Genomic DNA, 15811 nt, shown 5'->3' on the forward strand with positions numbered 1-15811 from the left:
TTTTTATTGGTGTGGGAAGGGGGGGGGGGGAGGTGATGTCTAATTGAAAGCATGAAGTTGAAGTACACTACTTTTGCAATCTTTATGAATAATGAATATTATGTTATATGATACTTTTTCATTTTATTATTTTATTTTTGCGTAACTAAACGCTTTAAAATTGTGTACATAAAAACAGCCATGAGTCGATTTATTTATAGAAAGCTTACATCAATTCACTCTGTCTGTCTGGTAAAAATTTTGACCACGTCTTTTCTCCCACAGCCATTCTCGAATTAAGTTAAAACTTTGCATAATTATTTATTGTACCTAAGAAAAATTGAATCAATAAGAAAAAAAATAGCTTATAAATCATTACTAGTAATTAATTGTTTTGCTTGATTCCAACAAGAGAAATTAATCTTTCAGTATTAAGAAATAAGTCTAAATATGTGGGATTTTGTCCCCTTATATAATTGTACACATTATTTCTCATTCTCGGATTAACCTGGAACTTAAAACAATTATTTATTGTCCCTAACAAAATATAAATCATTCATAAAATTAAATGCATACTTCGGAGTGCAAATATAAGTTTGTCTTCTCATTTCCTGTGGTAAATCATACAAAGTTCACATTTGTCTACCTTTGATTCTCTTACCGTTATATCCGGATGTTGTTGTTATGTAGGGAAATGGAGTCTGCAATGAACCGCCCATTAAGTAGCTGCAACTGGCTGTAAAGCAAAGCACACGATTGAACATAGAGATGAATAGTGGTACATTAGTTTAAACTCACTGTAATGGTAATCATCGGTAACAGATAGATTAAATTACAGTTAAATGTTGTGCACTTAGCATGATCGGATTAGGATTTGATTTTTGACGACTCATTCCAGTCGTAAGTAATTTCAGATTGTGGAGATCATTATGACCCTGGAAAAAGGCAGGAGCATGATTAGGTGCCCTTGAAGCTTCTAATATTCTTTTAAATACTAGGTATACGTATTTCTTCTACATTTTTAAGATATATATTTGAAAAAGTGATACTGAAAATACATACAAATTGTCATTCTTTGCTAATGTATTACTAACATAATCTCCCTTACATTTATTTATCCTAGAACACATCATATGTAGCAACATCATAAACCACTTAGACAAACATAATGTCCTCACACCATACCAACATGGCTTTAGGAAATATAGATCATGTGAAACACAACTAATAGGACTTATTGATGATTTTTCAAAAGGTTTAGTGAACAAATAGATGCTATCTTACTAGATTTTTCCAAGGCTTTTGACAAAGTTCACCACCATAGTTTGCTTAAAAAATTAAAATATTTCGGCATTAATGGTCCACTGCATCAGTGGATTAAAGATTTTCTGATAGGGAGAGAACAAACTGTAATAATAAATGGCTCTAAATCAACACCGATAACAGTAAACTCAGGTGTACCTCAAGGAACAGTCTTGGGTCCACTACTATTTTTAATTTACATAAATGATTTACCAAATTGCATTAGTTCAGGAACAAAAGTTAGATTATTTGCAGACGATTGCATAATATATAGAACAATAAAAACAACACAAGACACAGATATTTTACAAAGAGAATTAGATGAATTACAGAAATGGGAATCAAATTGGAGCATGTCTTTCCACCCAGAAAAATGTCAGTTGTTAAGAGTAACAAAAAAACTAAAACAAATTAATTCCACTTATCTTATTCATGGCAAACCAGTAACACAGACTAAAAACGCAAAATACCTAGGTGTTATAATAAATGAAAAACTGTCATGGAATCCACATATTGATGAAACTACAAAAAAATCAAACAAAGCATTAGGATTTATTAAAAGAAATTTCTATAAATCAAATAAGAACACAAAACTAAAATGTTATTTAACCTTGGTTAGGCCAATAATAGAATATGCATCCTCTGTTTGGGACCCCTCAACTCAAGAAAACATTAAGAAACTAGAACAGACACAAAATAGAGCAGTGCTATTCATAACAAACGAATATTCACATTTGACTAGAGTAACACCTTTAGTAAAATCACTAAATTTAGAAAGCCTTCAGGACAGAAGACTCAAAAGTAAAGTAGCAATAATACATAAAACACTGAACCATAATCTTCAAATACAAAAACAAAATTTAATAAAATACTCTGAAAGACACAAAGATAAAGGCACATTCCTCGTCCCATATGCTAGGACAAATTTGTACAAATACTCCTTCTTCCCTAGTGCTATTAGAGCATGGAATGGGTTGCCTGAGCTAGCCAGGAAAACCAGTGACTTGGCAGAATTTAAGTCATTGGTTAATATGCATGACTAAATGCATGACGCGTAGGACGTAATCATCTTCTTTTTTGAAGTAACGTCTGTATTATATAAAATAAGATAAGATGTATTGTTTTAGAAGTAGTGTATTGTATTTTTATGGAGAGAAAAAATCACTTGCATAATTAATTTTAAAAACAAAACGGCTTGCTTTTAGAAAACAAAAGTAGCCGTTGCACCTAAAATTTGCAGGCCACAACGCATGGTAAAATATGATCTTTCATTTCTCTTCTAATCGTTGAAATCTGAGTATGACAGACGGACATTTTTACACAATACTAATAGCCAATTTTCTCAAAAACCGGTCGCTAAAAATGAAAAGAAAGAAAGTTTAGCACCGAAAAAAATGTTAATAATTGCTTGAATCGACAGGAATTATTGTTTTTACTTTAAGCATTACAATGTCGGCTTTCAGATACATAATTGGTAGAAATAATCCTTGTTGGTAAATTTAACTGCTCTGGTTTCGATCTTGAAAATAGTTTAGCTCTCCGAGGCATTAGTAAGACGAGATATGTTTTCAAATTTCATCGCCCATGGCAAGTGGGAGAATTATTTTATCTGTATCATGAGTTCAGGATCCAGCATTTCATATTGCAGATTTAGTTTTCTTGCTAAATTGTCTACAAGTCTCATTATCAATAATAGGTTGTCCATTTTTTTTAAACAATTCAAATGATTCTTTAATTATTTTTTTTTTACTTTAAGCAATAAAAAAAAAGTCCACGGCTTGGATATTCCTTGTCCATTGGTGGAGTAGGTGGTTGATACTAGTGAGTTTGTGTTATAACACAAACTTCCTTTGTAATCTTGTTTTTATATTTTTAAGCTAATTGTTTAAAAGATTTTAAGATTTGACTAAATACCAAAACTTACCGGCATTGACAACGTTGCGCTTGCCAATCACAGATCTGTAATTGTTTACTGGTTTGTAGTCGTTATATGTTTTGCAGTCGACTGCATTAAAAGGCTCGAGGCACGTTTTCTTCAATGGGTCGTAAACTAAGCCAATAGGACAGGTCATGACGTAGGTGAGGAGAAACACACACTCTATGTACTTGGTGCAGTCGAAGGGAAAGGCGTGAATTCCGTTTTCCCAATTCTGTTCTCTGCATAGACCCCAAGGATCAGTGTAGCCTTGGAAATAAAATAAAATGGCGTTCTGACTTGGTAGTCAACAAGCAGACTAAGCACTTTTGTAATGACTTTTCAATCCGTATTTAAAATGCCGTCTGACCTACTTGTGAAATTGCATGTCTGACCTTGTTATCAAATTGCAGCTTGACCTAGTTGTGAAACTATAGTCTGACCTAAATGTTTATGAAATTGCAGACTAACCTAGATATGAAATCTGTCTGACCTAGTTGTGAAGTAGATGTCTGACCTAGTAATGAAATCTCTGTCTGACCTAGTTATGAAATTGCAATCTGACCTAGTATTAAGTTTGCTATCCGACTGTAGTGAAATAACAGTTTGATCGCATAATGAATTGGCATTTTTACCACGGATTAAAATCAAAAGTTCTAATCTTATAGTAAAATGACAGTATAACCTCAAAATGAAAAGATAATATAAATTCAATGTAGAGACAGTTTGATCCTATGGTGCGCACAACACATTCACGAATATGCCTGCCGATAAAAACAAAAGGGAGCCTAGTGGTTCTCTTACAATGTCATAATATATGCTTAATATTGCAGAAAAGAGGCACTAATAACAATTCGACAACAAGGTCGAACACGTATGCTGATCTTATTTGTCGAGTTTATCCCTCCCCCGTAACCGTAAACTCGCATAACGTTGCTCGTAGTGGATGGCTTCTGAAAGAGACAATTGAAGCGTTCTCACAAATGCCGAGGGTGCCACATTTGAGACACAAAAGGAAAGTCCTTTGTTGGAGACAAAGCAGAAGACTATAAAAAAAACTTAAATAGACCGTCGGCGGACAAGGCTTTGTCTGCACAAGATGCGAAAATATCCAGGTTGCAACAGGGTTTGTGTAGTCACGGGAATCAGTGCACTCCACTGGCGGATCCGGGGTGGGGGGGGGGGTCGGTAGAGGCGATCGACTTTTAGTAGAGAAATTACACAATTCATATAGGAATTATATACTTATGTTAATTGGGGGGGGGGGGGCAGAAATCACATAATTAGTAAAATATCTATTTAATAAAAGCTACTTATTGATATTTTAATTAATCTCAATATTATAAGGTCCCCTTCAGTTATGTTGGCCGATTTGGTGGGGTGGGGAGGGCGATAGCATAAATCCTCCCCCCTACTCTTAACTTTCGAGTGGGGGGGAGCGGTCCAAATTTTTTGCAGAAATCACAGGTTGTTAACATAATTAGTTACATATTTATATGATAAAAACTACTTATATGTATAAACCCATTGAGGGAGCTTGCAGAGCTCCCCCAGATCTCCTAGCTGTCAAGAGAAAGGCCTCAACATGGCTGTTGTTTTATTTTTGTTTTGTTTTTTTCGCCGAAGGTTGAGAAATACTGCTTTTTTTTATTCTCAAATATATCTATCTATCTATCTATCTATCTATCTATCTATCTATCTATCTATCTATATATATATATATATATATATATATCCTACATCTTTTAACTCTTTCTCTCCGTAATTATTTATTTTGCTCATTTGTATTTCACTATCCTATTATGATTAAACTTCAATAACTTTTTTTTTGATATCAGAAAATGTTATATTTGGCATCACATTATAGGGGAATGTATGCTCTTTTTACACAACACAAATTAAAGTTTATAAATCCAAAAATCAATTTAGTTTAATGGGGGTCAAATCAACGTTGGCCTTGTCAATCTTACGGTAATTATGGTCAAAAGGTGATTAAGATCTTTCGATGTCTAAGGTCTTAAGGTAATTAAAGTCATAAGATGATTAAGGTCATAAGGTGATTAAGGTCTTAGGGTATTTAAAGTCTTACGTTAATTATGGTCTTAGGGTGAATTAGGTCTTAAGGTAATTAAGGTCTTAATGTGATCATTAGTTCAATGCACTTACCAACCGTTATTGTATTATTTCCGACCTGGACTTGATTTTCTAGAACATAGAACATAAGAGATAGGAAATCAATATTATTATTTTAAACCATCTGCAACCATGAGCAGTTTCGATACTAGATATCAGAACTACTAGATAGTAAATACAAGTCTTTATTCCATAATGTACGAAATGTACGTGTACAAGGTTCAGTGACGTGTACTATCTTTTCCTACTTATTTAACTAGTGACATGACTGACCCGAGACCAATCTTTACAGTAGGACTGAACACTGACCTGCGACGTGGCTAATAGCTATTGGTTTCCACTGCCCATAGGTTGCTACATAGTAAGTCAGTGTCCAGTCCTTCTTTGACGATTGGTCTCCATTGACCTCGGTTATTGCCTGTCGCCTCTTCCCATGTTTATGCCTCCTAAAAGTTATGTCTTCAATAGTTTCGACAATATTCTGAATATTCTAAATTCTAAATCAGAAGTTAAACAGAATTGTTAGAGACAGCTACAGCAAGATCTTAGAGCTCAAGTATAAAAGATACTGGAGAATAGCGATCTTATATTACTCGTTTATTAAGATGTTATAGGTCGTCTACAAGTCGTCTTTAAAATGATGTTATAGATTTGATAGGTCCATTCTATAATTTTGTATAACTTATTTCTACTGTTGTTATAATCGTTTTTATGATGTTATAAATGATTTCGAAGATGTTATTTAAAAAATGTCAAAAGAAAGCCACTTAACAACAAATTCCCATACAGTTCTTTGAAAAAAAAGTCAAATTACCATCACTATAGCATGCTTGACATGTATTGCCATCTAATAAACATTATTTATTGCAGAAACTTAGCACGTTTGATCTGCTTATCAAACTAAGCAACTTTTTATGAAACCCATTTCAACTCACTCTAACTGTTAATCTCGGATCAAGCTGATATTTTGCACTATAATTTCTTTACCTGACAAAATAAGAATCAACAAGCAAAATACAAAAAAAAAGACTAAAATAAAGCTTTTATTAAGTGTAATTTTATCAATTAGTTTAATCATTCATGTAATTAAATTTTAATAGATCTAGACTAGAAATAATACGATTAGAAATATTTTACCAATTATTTTTGTTTGGCGCTATTTCATGCTTTTAGTTTCCTCACTACGCAATGATCCCATCACTTGTCTGGACACGTTAGGAAGGGGTAGGGAAGAGAAAGAACATGGTATTGGTAATCGCTTTTTAAAGTATTTTTTTAAGTGAGCAACCTGAAATCGAACTCAAGGGCGAAGGCCTCCTCAGTCTCATCAAAACAATACAGTAACCACTGTGGCAAGGAGCTGCTATGAATAAGGGTTTTATAGTTACTTAACAATTTTTTCTTTCTGCAAACAATAAAGGGGGACTAGTTCAACTAATACCACCTTATCAGTCTAATAAAAATTCTTTCCCTTGTGCGAGATACCAAACAAAACAACTATTTACCAATAGTCAAATACCTAATGGATTAATTTGTTTGGTTTTTTTTATTCTTGTGTTGGCGTCTATAAGAAATAAATGTGCAAAATTTCAGCTTGATCCGAGAATAGCTGTGGGAAAAATAGCGAGTATAAACATTTATCAGACAGAGACAGAGTTGATATAGGCATTGTAATAATAATTTTTAAAATATATTAATTAGTTAATAAACTGTCGGTAATCAATTTTTTTGCTTGGTATCTTGATCAGATCCAAACTAATTGATACAACTACGCTTAATATAAGCTATGTTTTTATAAGTATATTTTTTATGTTTTTCTTGATTCGCTTCTGCATTTCCCTGATTAGATAGGAAGACTAAAAATGTATATATATATATATATATATATTCTTCCTCCTATTGAACTTGTCCCTCTTCGTCTAACAAAACAAATGATAATGTTTCTTTCTTTGTTTAATGACTAGGAAATGTAAACACCTGTCTCTAATTCAGCACAGGTTGATTTGGACGTGATTGTCTGCCTAAGGTGTATTGGCTTTTTAATGTTCATTTCAACACTAACTGAACTGGTTGAGATTTTCTATAGGTATTTAACTTACGCTGACATGTGGAACTAACAATTTCATCTTTGAGTTTGTCAATGACCTGGTAACTCTCTACGCAGAACATATCATCACTGGAGCTTGATAACACTGTCAATTCATCGATGTCCACAGAATTACCAACTCCAATGGACATGAACCTAATACCTCTCTGTTTCAACTCGTCGGCTCGCTGTCTAGCTAAACAGAAACAAAAAAAATATAATTTAAAAAATAGTTTTGCCAAAAAAATTATTTTAAATGTAATTGTGTCAATTAGTTTTGAATCAGTCAGGTAATTAAATTTGTAGTACACATAGAGTAATAACAATGAATCTTTTTGAGATTAGAAATATTTTTACCAATTGTTTTGTTTTGTGCAATGTCATGTTTTTAGCTTTCTCGGTGCCTTATCAGGGCCGCTGTATCAATTGTGCAATGTGTGCATTGCACGCAGGCGGCCGAAATTAAGCGGCGGCCAAATCATTATTTCAAGAATATTCTTTTATTATTTTTAGTTAAATAAAAAAAAATTATTTAAATATTTTATAGAAGTTCTAATTATGCCTAGATCTATATCCTTTACAAATGTTTTTAAAAAACGACATTCGTACATAAAAAAGTTATTTTGGAAATTTATTTTAAAAAAGAAAGAAAAGTAGAGAGGCGCGGTAGGGATTCCCAGGAATTTTCCATATGCACCTACTTATTTCTGGCTTTGAATTTTCGCGGATTGTTTGTAATATTTGTTTTGAATGTTTCTCACAGAATCAAATCAGTCAACACATTTTTTTTCTTCTTAGTATCTATTTACTACATATATCTTTAACTACTATTGTTTAGTCGAATAGCCGCCCTGTAAGTAGATCTAGTACCGTAATTAAAAAGCCAATGTTTATTTTAAATGGCTGTTACTTAAGCAAGTTAAATCTCTGTGCATGTTTACAACAGTGTATTCAGTTTTTGTTCACAAGAGAAGTTTGTTCAAGTTATTTAAAGTTTATTTATTAAAAATATAATACGCCTACATCGGTTCAGTTTTATTAGCTGTTTGGAGCTACAAGCCAACGACTGACCAACAACAAGGTATGGGGGGGGGCGGCAAAAACAAAGTTTATTTTCAATGTACTTATTAATCCATGTCTGAATATTAATAAAATTATATAATTACGAATGTTTAAAAATTTAAAATAACTTATGTGAGAGACATCGTTTTATCTTCTAGTAAGACCTTGTCAATTGTAGACCATTTTTGCGAGAGGTATTTGCAACGGTATTGGTCAAAACTTTTGAAGATTTCAAAACGTCTCCGCTGGTGTGATTCTTGCGGATTTTCTTGTCTCAAAATGGTCGAAACTTTTCCCACTATTGGACTTTATTATAGTGACGACTTATGTGTGGAGAAAAAAATGGTCTGCGACAGAGATGTACTTAACACGAAAATGGTCTTAAAAAAGATTACGCCCATTACAGACGTCCATGCGATATACGTACCTAGAATGTCCCTCACATAACACTATTGGCCAGGGCTGCCTTTTTATAATTAGATTTAATATAGCCCTTACTTTTATTACTAGGATGATTAGTGGGTTCTAGAAGAAAACACATCAACATTGGTGTTTTCGGTATCTTTCTTCTTACTACAAGAAAAAAATGAGTTCTAGACGCCAGGAGAAACAATTTCTGAAAATGAAAACGAAGGAAGGCGCCGGGCCCCATCCTGACATCAAACTCCTTGCCGACTTTAGCCTAAACCCTCCGCATTTTCATTTCTTTTTCCAGGAAGAACTTTTTATAACGCTTAAAAATTGTATAGGCAACACTAGTTCTGAACACACACACAAATAAAAAACGGACTTTCTTTGTGAAATTTCATTATGTAAATTTGGATTCTAAAAACATAGTTTTAAACTAATATAGATGGAAACAATACAAGAAGTTGTGTTATAATTATTAGTAAGTTTCTTTTCTTTTTCATTACTTCCTTTAAAAAAATTCACGGATCTCACTGTGGGAGCCTACATCTCTCCTCTAGATCACTAGCTTCTCCAGGGCTCGAAAGAAAATTTTGGCATGTAGGGGTCACACCTGGAAATGCGTGAGAAACACAGGCTTACTCCGTTTTACTTCAAATCATTGTATAAGTAACTTGTACTTTGGATTATTTATTTTGTATCAATTCAAGAAAAATATTCAGTGCTGAGTTGCATCATTTTGTCCTAGTGATGTATTGAATAAATGTGTACGCACTTCCGAATCCGTGTATGATAGATGATTGTGGAGACAATGCACGTCTCTCCAAAATACAATCGTGGTCATCATTATAAAAAATTACGAAACGTTGAAAAAGATTCACTATCAATGGTTTTTATCTTTCGAGGAATTTATTCTGCATTTGTATGGTCCTTACAACCTCATGTTGAAATACATTTGAATTTTCTGGGGTTTCGCCCAATAACTGAGACAACTAGAGAAGGACTTTGTGACATCGTAGAAGAAAAAAATCAAAGTTAAAATTGGAAATAAAACAGAGGGCATGAGGGATATGACAAAAGGTACGAATATGAAAAGAATGGTCTACAAATACGGATTTAAATCAAAAGGCGCTTTTGGTGCAGCGTCTAACTCAGTGTAATGAATTTTTTTCTAGAAAAAAAAGGGGGGCGGCATTTTATAATTTCGCACGCAGGCGGCCACATCCCTCTCGGAGATCCTATCATTTGTCTGAACCAGTAAGAAAAAGGGGGTGAAAAGGAGGTGTATTCATGTAAATGTTACCGTGAGCGCTTTTTAAATTCATTAAAAAAATTGTACGACTACAATTCCAACTCGAGGCGATCCATTAACCACTGTACCGGAAAATCGCTTTTGAAAATAGAAGGGATTATAGTTTTCTAAAATTAGTTTTGTACTTAAAACTACTAATTCTTTACTCAAAGTATAAAGGGGACTAACTGAACTTATACATCCACAAGTGTCAAGTACAAGTTTTTTCCCTTGTTCGAGACCAAACAAAATAGTTAATTACTATTAGCTAATCAACAAACAAAAAATATTGAACATGAAGCTTGAAACTCATTCATTGTTAAGATAAAGCTTGAAACGTAAAATATTAAACAAAGGAAGCGTTATAATAGTGTGTTACGTTTTTTTATATTTATACCAACAGGAACAGGAAATATTCTAAAAACTTCTCTAATTAATTCCTTCATTCTCCAATATTCTGTTTAAAAACTTAAATGTTAGTGACATCAGTGTGTAAGTAAACTTCCTGTTTACACATCTCTTGATATCTTAAAGTGGCTTCAATCTCGTGAATTCTGGCAATTTTTTTATTTTCCTTCATTTAAATATTTTTTTAAATTCTTACTCGCTACGGGATCGTCAGACATTCCATCAGTCAATGTGATAACAATTTTCTTGGCCCCGGTTCGGCCTCCACGTGCCGTACTAAACATCGATAAGTCTGTGATAAGTCTCAGAGCTTCTGCTGTGTTGGTACTGCTGGACAAATAGGTTGCTGAAGTTATAGCCTAGAGTTTTGGTAGAAACAAAGAAACAGAGATGAAAAACTTTCGCATGAAACTTCTACAAATGTTATGTTAACGTAACAAGATGAGGCAAAGTTATTATTTACCATTTTATTTCACAAGTCGGCATAATGTGTGTAATTATCCTAAGGTGTTAATTGTTATTAATCAATGCAGTAAAAGCAACCCAAATCATTTTAGAAATTAGACTTGCAAGTTGATTATATACTAAAGCTTTGTTAAGTCATTAACTTTCTTTGCTGATTCTCTAAAGGCACCAGGGATGAAGGGACACTTGTATGAATGTTTCTTGGCATTTGAAATCAGAAATACCCCGGTAAGCTTTTATTTGTTTCAACGTTCTGGATATTTATTATTCATGTGATATTAATGTTTCTATATAGTATCGCCCCTTTACTTTTCAGTTTTCCGAGTGTGACCTAATAGATAGTAATTCTTTTCCTAAAGATATATATCAACTGTCAAATGTCTAGGTAAATCGTTTAAGCCATTTTCGAGAACATCGTCCACCCACTCACCAAGTGCCCATGAATGTGCAAGCTGAATAAAGAAATAGTAGAGAAAAAACACTTTTTTGCTTCAATTTTATTAGCTGAGAATTTAGAACTAGATTAACCATTGCAGACCGAACATTTCTTTATTTGGACTCTATGGGTAATCGAGGGCCTACATGAATGGGGCAATTACTCTGTTAGTGAATAATGCAAAACAAGAATCATTTCGTCGCGATATTACTTTTCTCAATCAAAAACAAGACCCGGACATTAATATTTCATCGTACTCAGCATCTTTAAATCAATGGGAAGAGCGGTATTAGAAGTAAGCCAGTAAAGAAAAATAATAAATAAATAAATAAGAAAAATAATAAATAAATAAATAAGAAAAATAATAAATAAATAAATGAGCAATACAATGACAAACTAATTGAACTTAAAATTTTCTCTTCATGTTGCAAATCGCTTTCCTGACAATCTTAAATTTTTTAATCCCGTGTACATGGAAGGTTTCTGTGCTGGCTTTAGGCCATCAGCAAAATCAGCTCAGCTTGAGTCGGGATTTGATAGGTAGACAAAAGGTTTTTGGCCACTTAGCCGCACGCCACTTAATATTTCCCCTAATAAATGTTTACTTTCTCCTTTTCTGTTACTTCCATTGACTGTTAGAATGGAAGTGTGGTTTGGGTATAGATGCTTCTTTATAACATGCCGTTCTCTATAATATATCATGTAATATCACATATCATTACATCCATCTGCTAGTTAAAGTTTAATTGCATCTTAAAGGTCTTCTTTCCAAAGTAATATTTCCATTCACGTAGTTTTACTTTATGCTTAAAAGGATTTAAGGAAAAAAAAGTTGAAACCTGGTAGACTGAATTGTGGTCAAAGAAAGAATCCAGGTCAAAAAGTCGATGAACGTCTGATCCGTAGATCAAAGCGGCAAACCTGACATCGTCTGGTCCAATTCTAAAATTCTGTGTAATGTCGGCTGCAAACCGAAGCTGCTCCACGTAGTTGGCATACCCGATACTGCTAGAAGAATCCAGAAGAAATATGACGTCTGCTTTGTCACAATGGTTCTGAGCTGAAGTAAATAAGAAACAAAACAATTCAGACAATTTAAACAAGAAAATATTTTAAAACATTTTAACAAAGCTTATATTAAGCGTAGTTGTATCAGTTAGTTTGGATCCGTCGTGTAATTAAGTTAATTATAGATATCATCATCATCATCAAACTCCATTTGAGTGACGGCTTGAGAGGCTTAAATCCTCTCTTGCGAAAGCCCTGGACAGAAACCCTGCTGTCTTGCGTAGTGCATGTCACCATACAGGTTGAGAATTTTTGGTTTCCTAGAACTGTCGATGCGGAGATCAGCAAGTCTGAGGCAGTCAAACAGAATATGAGGTACGGTTTCCTCTTCTTCCCCGCAGCGGGGGCACCGTGAATCGAAATTTGGCCATAGCCGTGAGAAATATGAGCCAACAGGACAGTGGCCTGTCCTGCACTGTGCTATAATAGCCTGCTCAGGCCTGGACAGCCTCCACCACGGGGAAGTGCAGTCAGGGCGAATCATGCGCTCCCAGACTACACGGGCTTTTTGAGACTAGTCCCAGCACTCATACCACTTTTCCATTTCTGTTTTTTGAATTATAGCTGATGAAAACTTACAGCCTGTGCAGTTATAGATATAGACTAATAATAATTTGTTTAGTGCGATTTCATGCTTTTAGTTTTCTCAATACGCTATAACCCTATCACTTGTCTGGACCGGTTAGGAAAAGGCAGGGGGAGGAAGGGTATTAATGTTACCATGATCGCTATTTAAATGCATTTATAAAATGAAAGGTTGAAAGACCTGAATTCTAACTCGAGGGTTAAGCCTTCTCAAGCGTCCTAAAACCACTAACCACTGTGCCAGTGAATCGCTTATGAAAATAGAAGGTTTTATAGTTATCCATCGTTAGCTTCAATTATCATGATTTGAAATTTAAATACTGTCGTTAATGATAATATGTGGATCAATTTTCAAATGACTTATAGGCCTATGTTTGATTGTATTATAAAGCAAAAATTAATAAAAGTCCTTAAAATTATCACAATGAATATAAGGACCTATTACAAGTATTTTTTTTTTTTTGAGGGAAGAGGGAAGATGTTAATACAGATTGGGAAGGTTGGTTTCACGTATCAGTTTAAATAAACCTAAGCTAGGGTAATAAATTTAGTATATTTTTATCCCAGTATGGAAAATCTCACCTGCAGGCGTATAGAAAAACCCATGGCTTTAGGTAGCGCTTCCTAGGAAATAGTTGGATTGGTTAGAACAAGCGTTTGGGAGGAGTTAAGAAAATGATTGGAAAAGCGTGATTTAGAGAAATTAGTTTCGGGAGATGTAACTTGAAGTGGCAAGTCATATATTTTATTAGTTGTGAAATTAGATGTAGTATTCATTTGAATCTGTTTGTTATTGAGCTTGAAATAAGATATTCATTTGATATAGTTTTATTACAGTGATTCCCAGTTATTGAATTAAAGTTCTGTATTTGAATTAAAATTATCTCTTCGTTTATTGAATCTCTAAGACATATTTAGATCTAGTGATATATCTATAGGATCCCCGGCATCACAGTTACAACATATTAGCACCTTCGACGAATAAGCCAATGGCCACCCATTCAGAATTTTAAATGCCCTTATTTTCATGACTGACTAAAGTATAAATAAAAACAAATATGTAAAGGGTGGCCTAAGTTGAGAAAAGGGATGTTTCTTCTTTCAAACTGTTCCGCGGGAAGGGGCGTTTAATTTCAAAATATTTTGTGGGAAGGCTACAACTGATGGGCCTAAAAAATGTTTATGCATACTCTATAATAGGAGGTTATAGACCCTTCGTTTGTAGGATGAAAGAAACAAAAAGATCACAGAATTTGAAGCTAGAAGTTGTTGTTGTTGTTGTTTTGTTTTGTTTTTTTTTTTGGTGTGGGGGGGGCGTTGTGAAGCGGACCGTTTTATTGAGACTTTAATAGTGTTTCAAAATAAAATATATATATATATAAATCAACTATTACGACTGTTGTGAAGTATAAATATTATTTTGTTTATGTATAACATCGAAACTTGGTAAGTGTATTTACCGGCATTGCACATTAGGATGTACACTTCCTCTGCTAACAATGGCAACGAGGTGTGTCTATCTACTTGTTTTACAAACTGTGGTCCACTGGCAATGGCGTTCAGCTCAGTTTGGCTAAAGTTGCCAACTCCTATGGCTAAAACTTCAACGCTATTCGCCTTTAATTTATCGGCTGCTATCTTGGTAAGGTCTTGATCGTTTGACAGCCCGTCAGTCAGGACCACTGCCATCTGAGGGACCCCTGAGCGGGCACCGTTTGCAGAGCTGAAAGAAGTGGTCCTTGCAAAGTCTAGTGCTTCGGCAGTGTTAGTGGTTGATCCAACATACGTCGTGTTCATAATGGCCTGGGGAAATAACCCAAACAAATGTATGCTAGTCTGAAATCATAGGTATAGTGTGTCTATTACTACCTGAATATTAAAATACAATTAAATTGTTGTTACCTCCTTCAATCTTAAACGACTAAAGATCATCTCATATTATTGAAATGAAAGCCGGAATGATGTCGCCCACATAGTACCCCCCCCACCCCCCACGTATGTTTGCTTTAAGCCTCAAAGCAGCAGATGATTGGGTTCAGATTTGTCCTTCACGCCAGCCAATGCTAATAACCTCTCATGCTCATGTCCGAAGCATTGGTTTAGACGACCCCTTGGTCCCTTCCCCTGTCAGTGACAACAGTTATACCGGAATCAATATTGAAGTCACACTTGAGTTGGACTGATTATCAGAGGATATTTAACATACTATGCCATTGGATTTGGAAGCATTTTATTATTTGTGAAGTACTTGGATATATCATCACTTCCGGCAATAACAACCTTACAGAACCAGTTTAAGATATCAAGTATGTCGAAAGAAGACAACAGGAGCTATTAATTAAATAATTTGTGTAAATGTCAATCCTTTTTTTTAGCTTGGACGATTTGTTACATTTAGTAAATGTTTTATTTTAAACCCAGTTTCACTTACTTTTTCTAAATCATGGTGGTCATAGTAACGGTTGAATGGGAACATGCTTTGTGCGACTATAGAAAAGACAACGACACTAAACTGCGCCAAGGAGGCGCCCAAACTGAATTTCGTGGTCAAATTTGAAGCAAAGTTCAGCTGTATCTGGTAGTCCGTATAGGCGATGCTAGATGAAGAGTCGAAAAGGAAAAGCACATCATCCTTGGTTTGGTTAGCACAGTGTGGCACTGTTAGAATTTAGA

General features: G+C 34.3%; 1 protein-coding gene across 4 annotated transcripts in view; it reads right to left on the reverse strand.

Moving 5' to 3' along the window:
- The window catches only part of LOC106073914 (collagen alpha-1(XII) chain-like), a 42609-nt gene that overhangs the window by 18654 nt on the left and 8144 nt on the right, over window positions 1-15811 (reverse strand). For 3 of the 4 annotated variants that reach the window (XM_056023676.1, XM_056023675.1, XM_056023674.1), the window contains 8 exons: window positions 15570-15796; window positions 14599-14941; window positions 12325-12545; window positions 10781-10943; window positions 7429-7611; window positions 5363-5401; window positions 3206-3466; window positions 641-715 (listed from right to left, as the gene is read on the reverse strand). In XM_056023676.1, coding sequence (XP_055879651.1) covers window positions 641-715; window positions 3206-3466; window positions 5363-5401; window positions 7429-7611; window positions 10781-10943; window positions 12325-12545; window positions 14599-14941; window positions 15570-15796 — 1512 coding nt within the window. The remainder of the gene's footprint in view (window positions 1-640; window positions 716-3205; window positions 3467-5362; window positions 5402-7428; window positions 7612-10780; window positions 10944-12324; window positions 12546-14598; window positions 14942-15569; window positions 15797-15811) is intronic. The other variant, XM_056023677.1, reaches the window with a different exon arrangement.

The sequence above is a fragment of the Biomphalaria glabrata genome, chromosome 3 (genome assembly GCF_947242115.1).
Source record: "Biomphalaria glabrata chromosome 3, xgBioGlab47.1, whole genome shotgun sequence".
Classification (NCBI taxonomy): domain Eukaryota; kingdom Metazoa; phylum Mollusca; class Gastropoda; family Planorbidae; genus Biomphalaria; species Biomphalaria glabrata.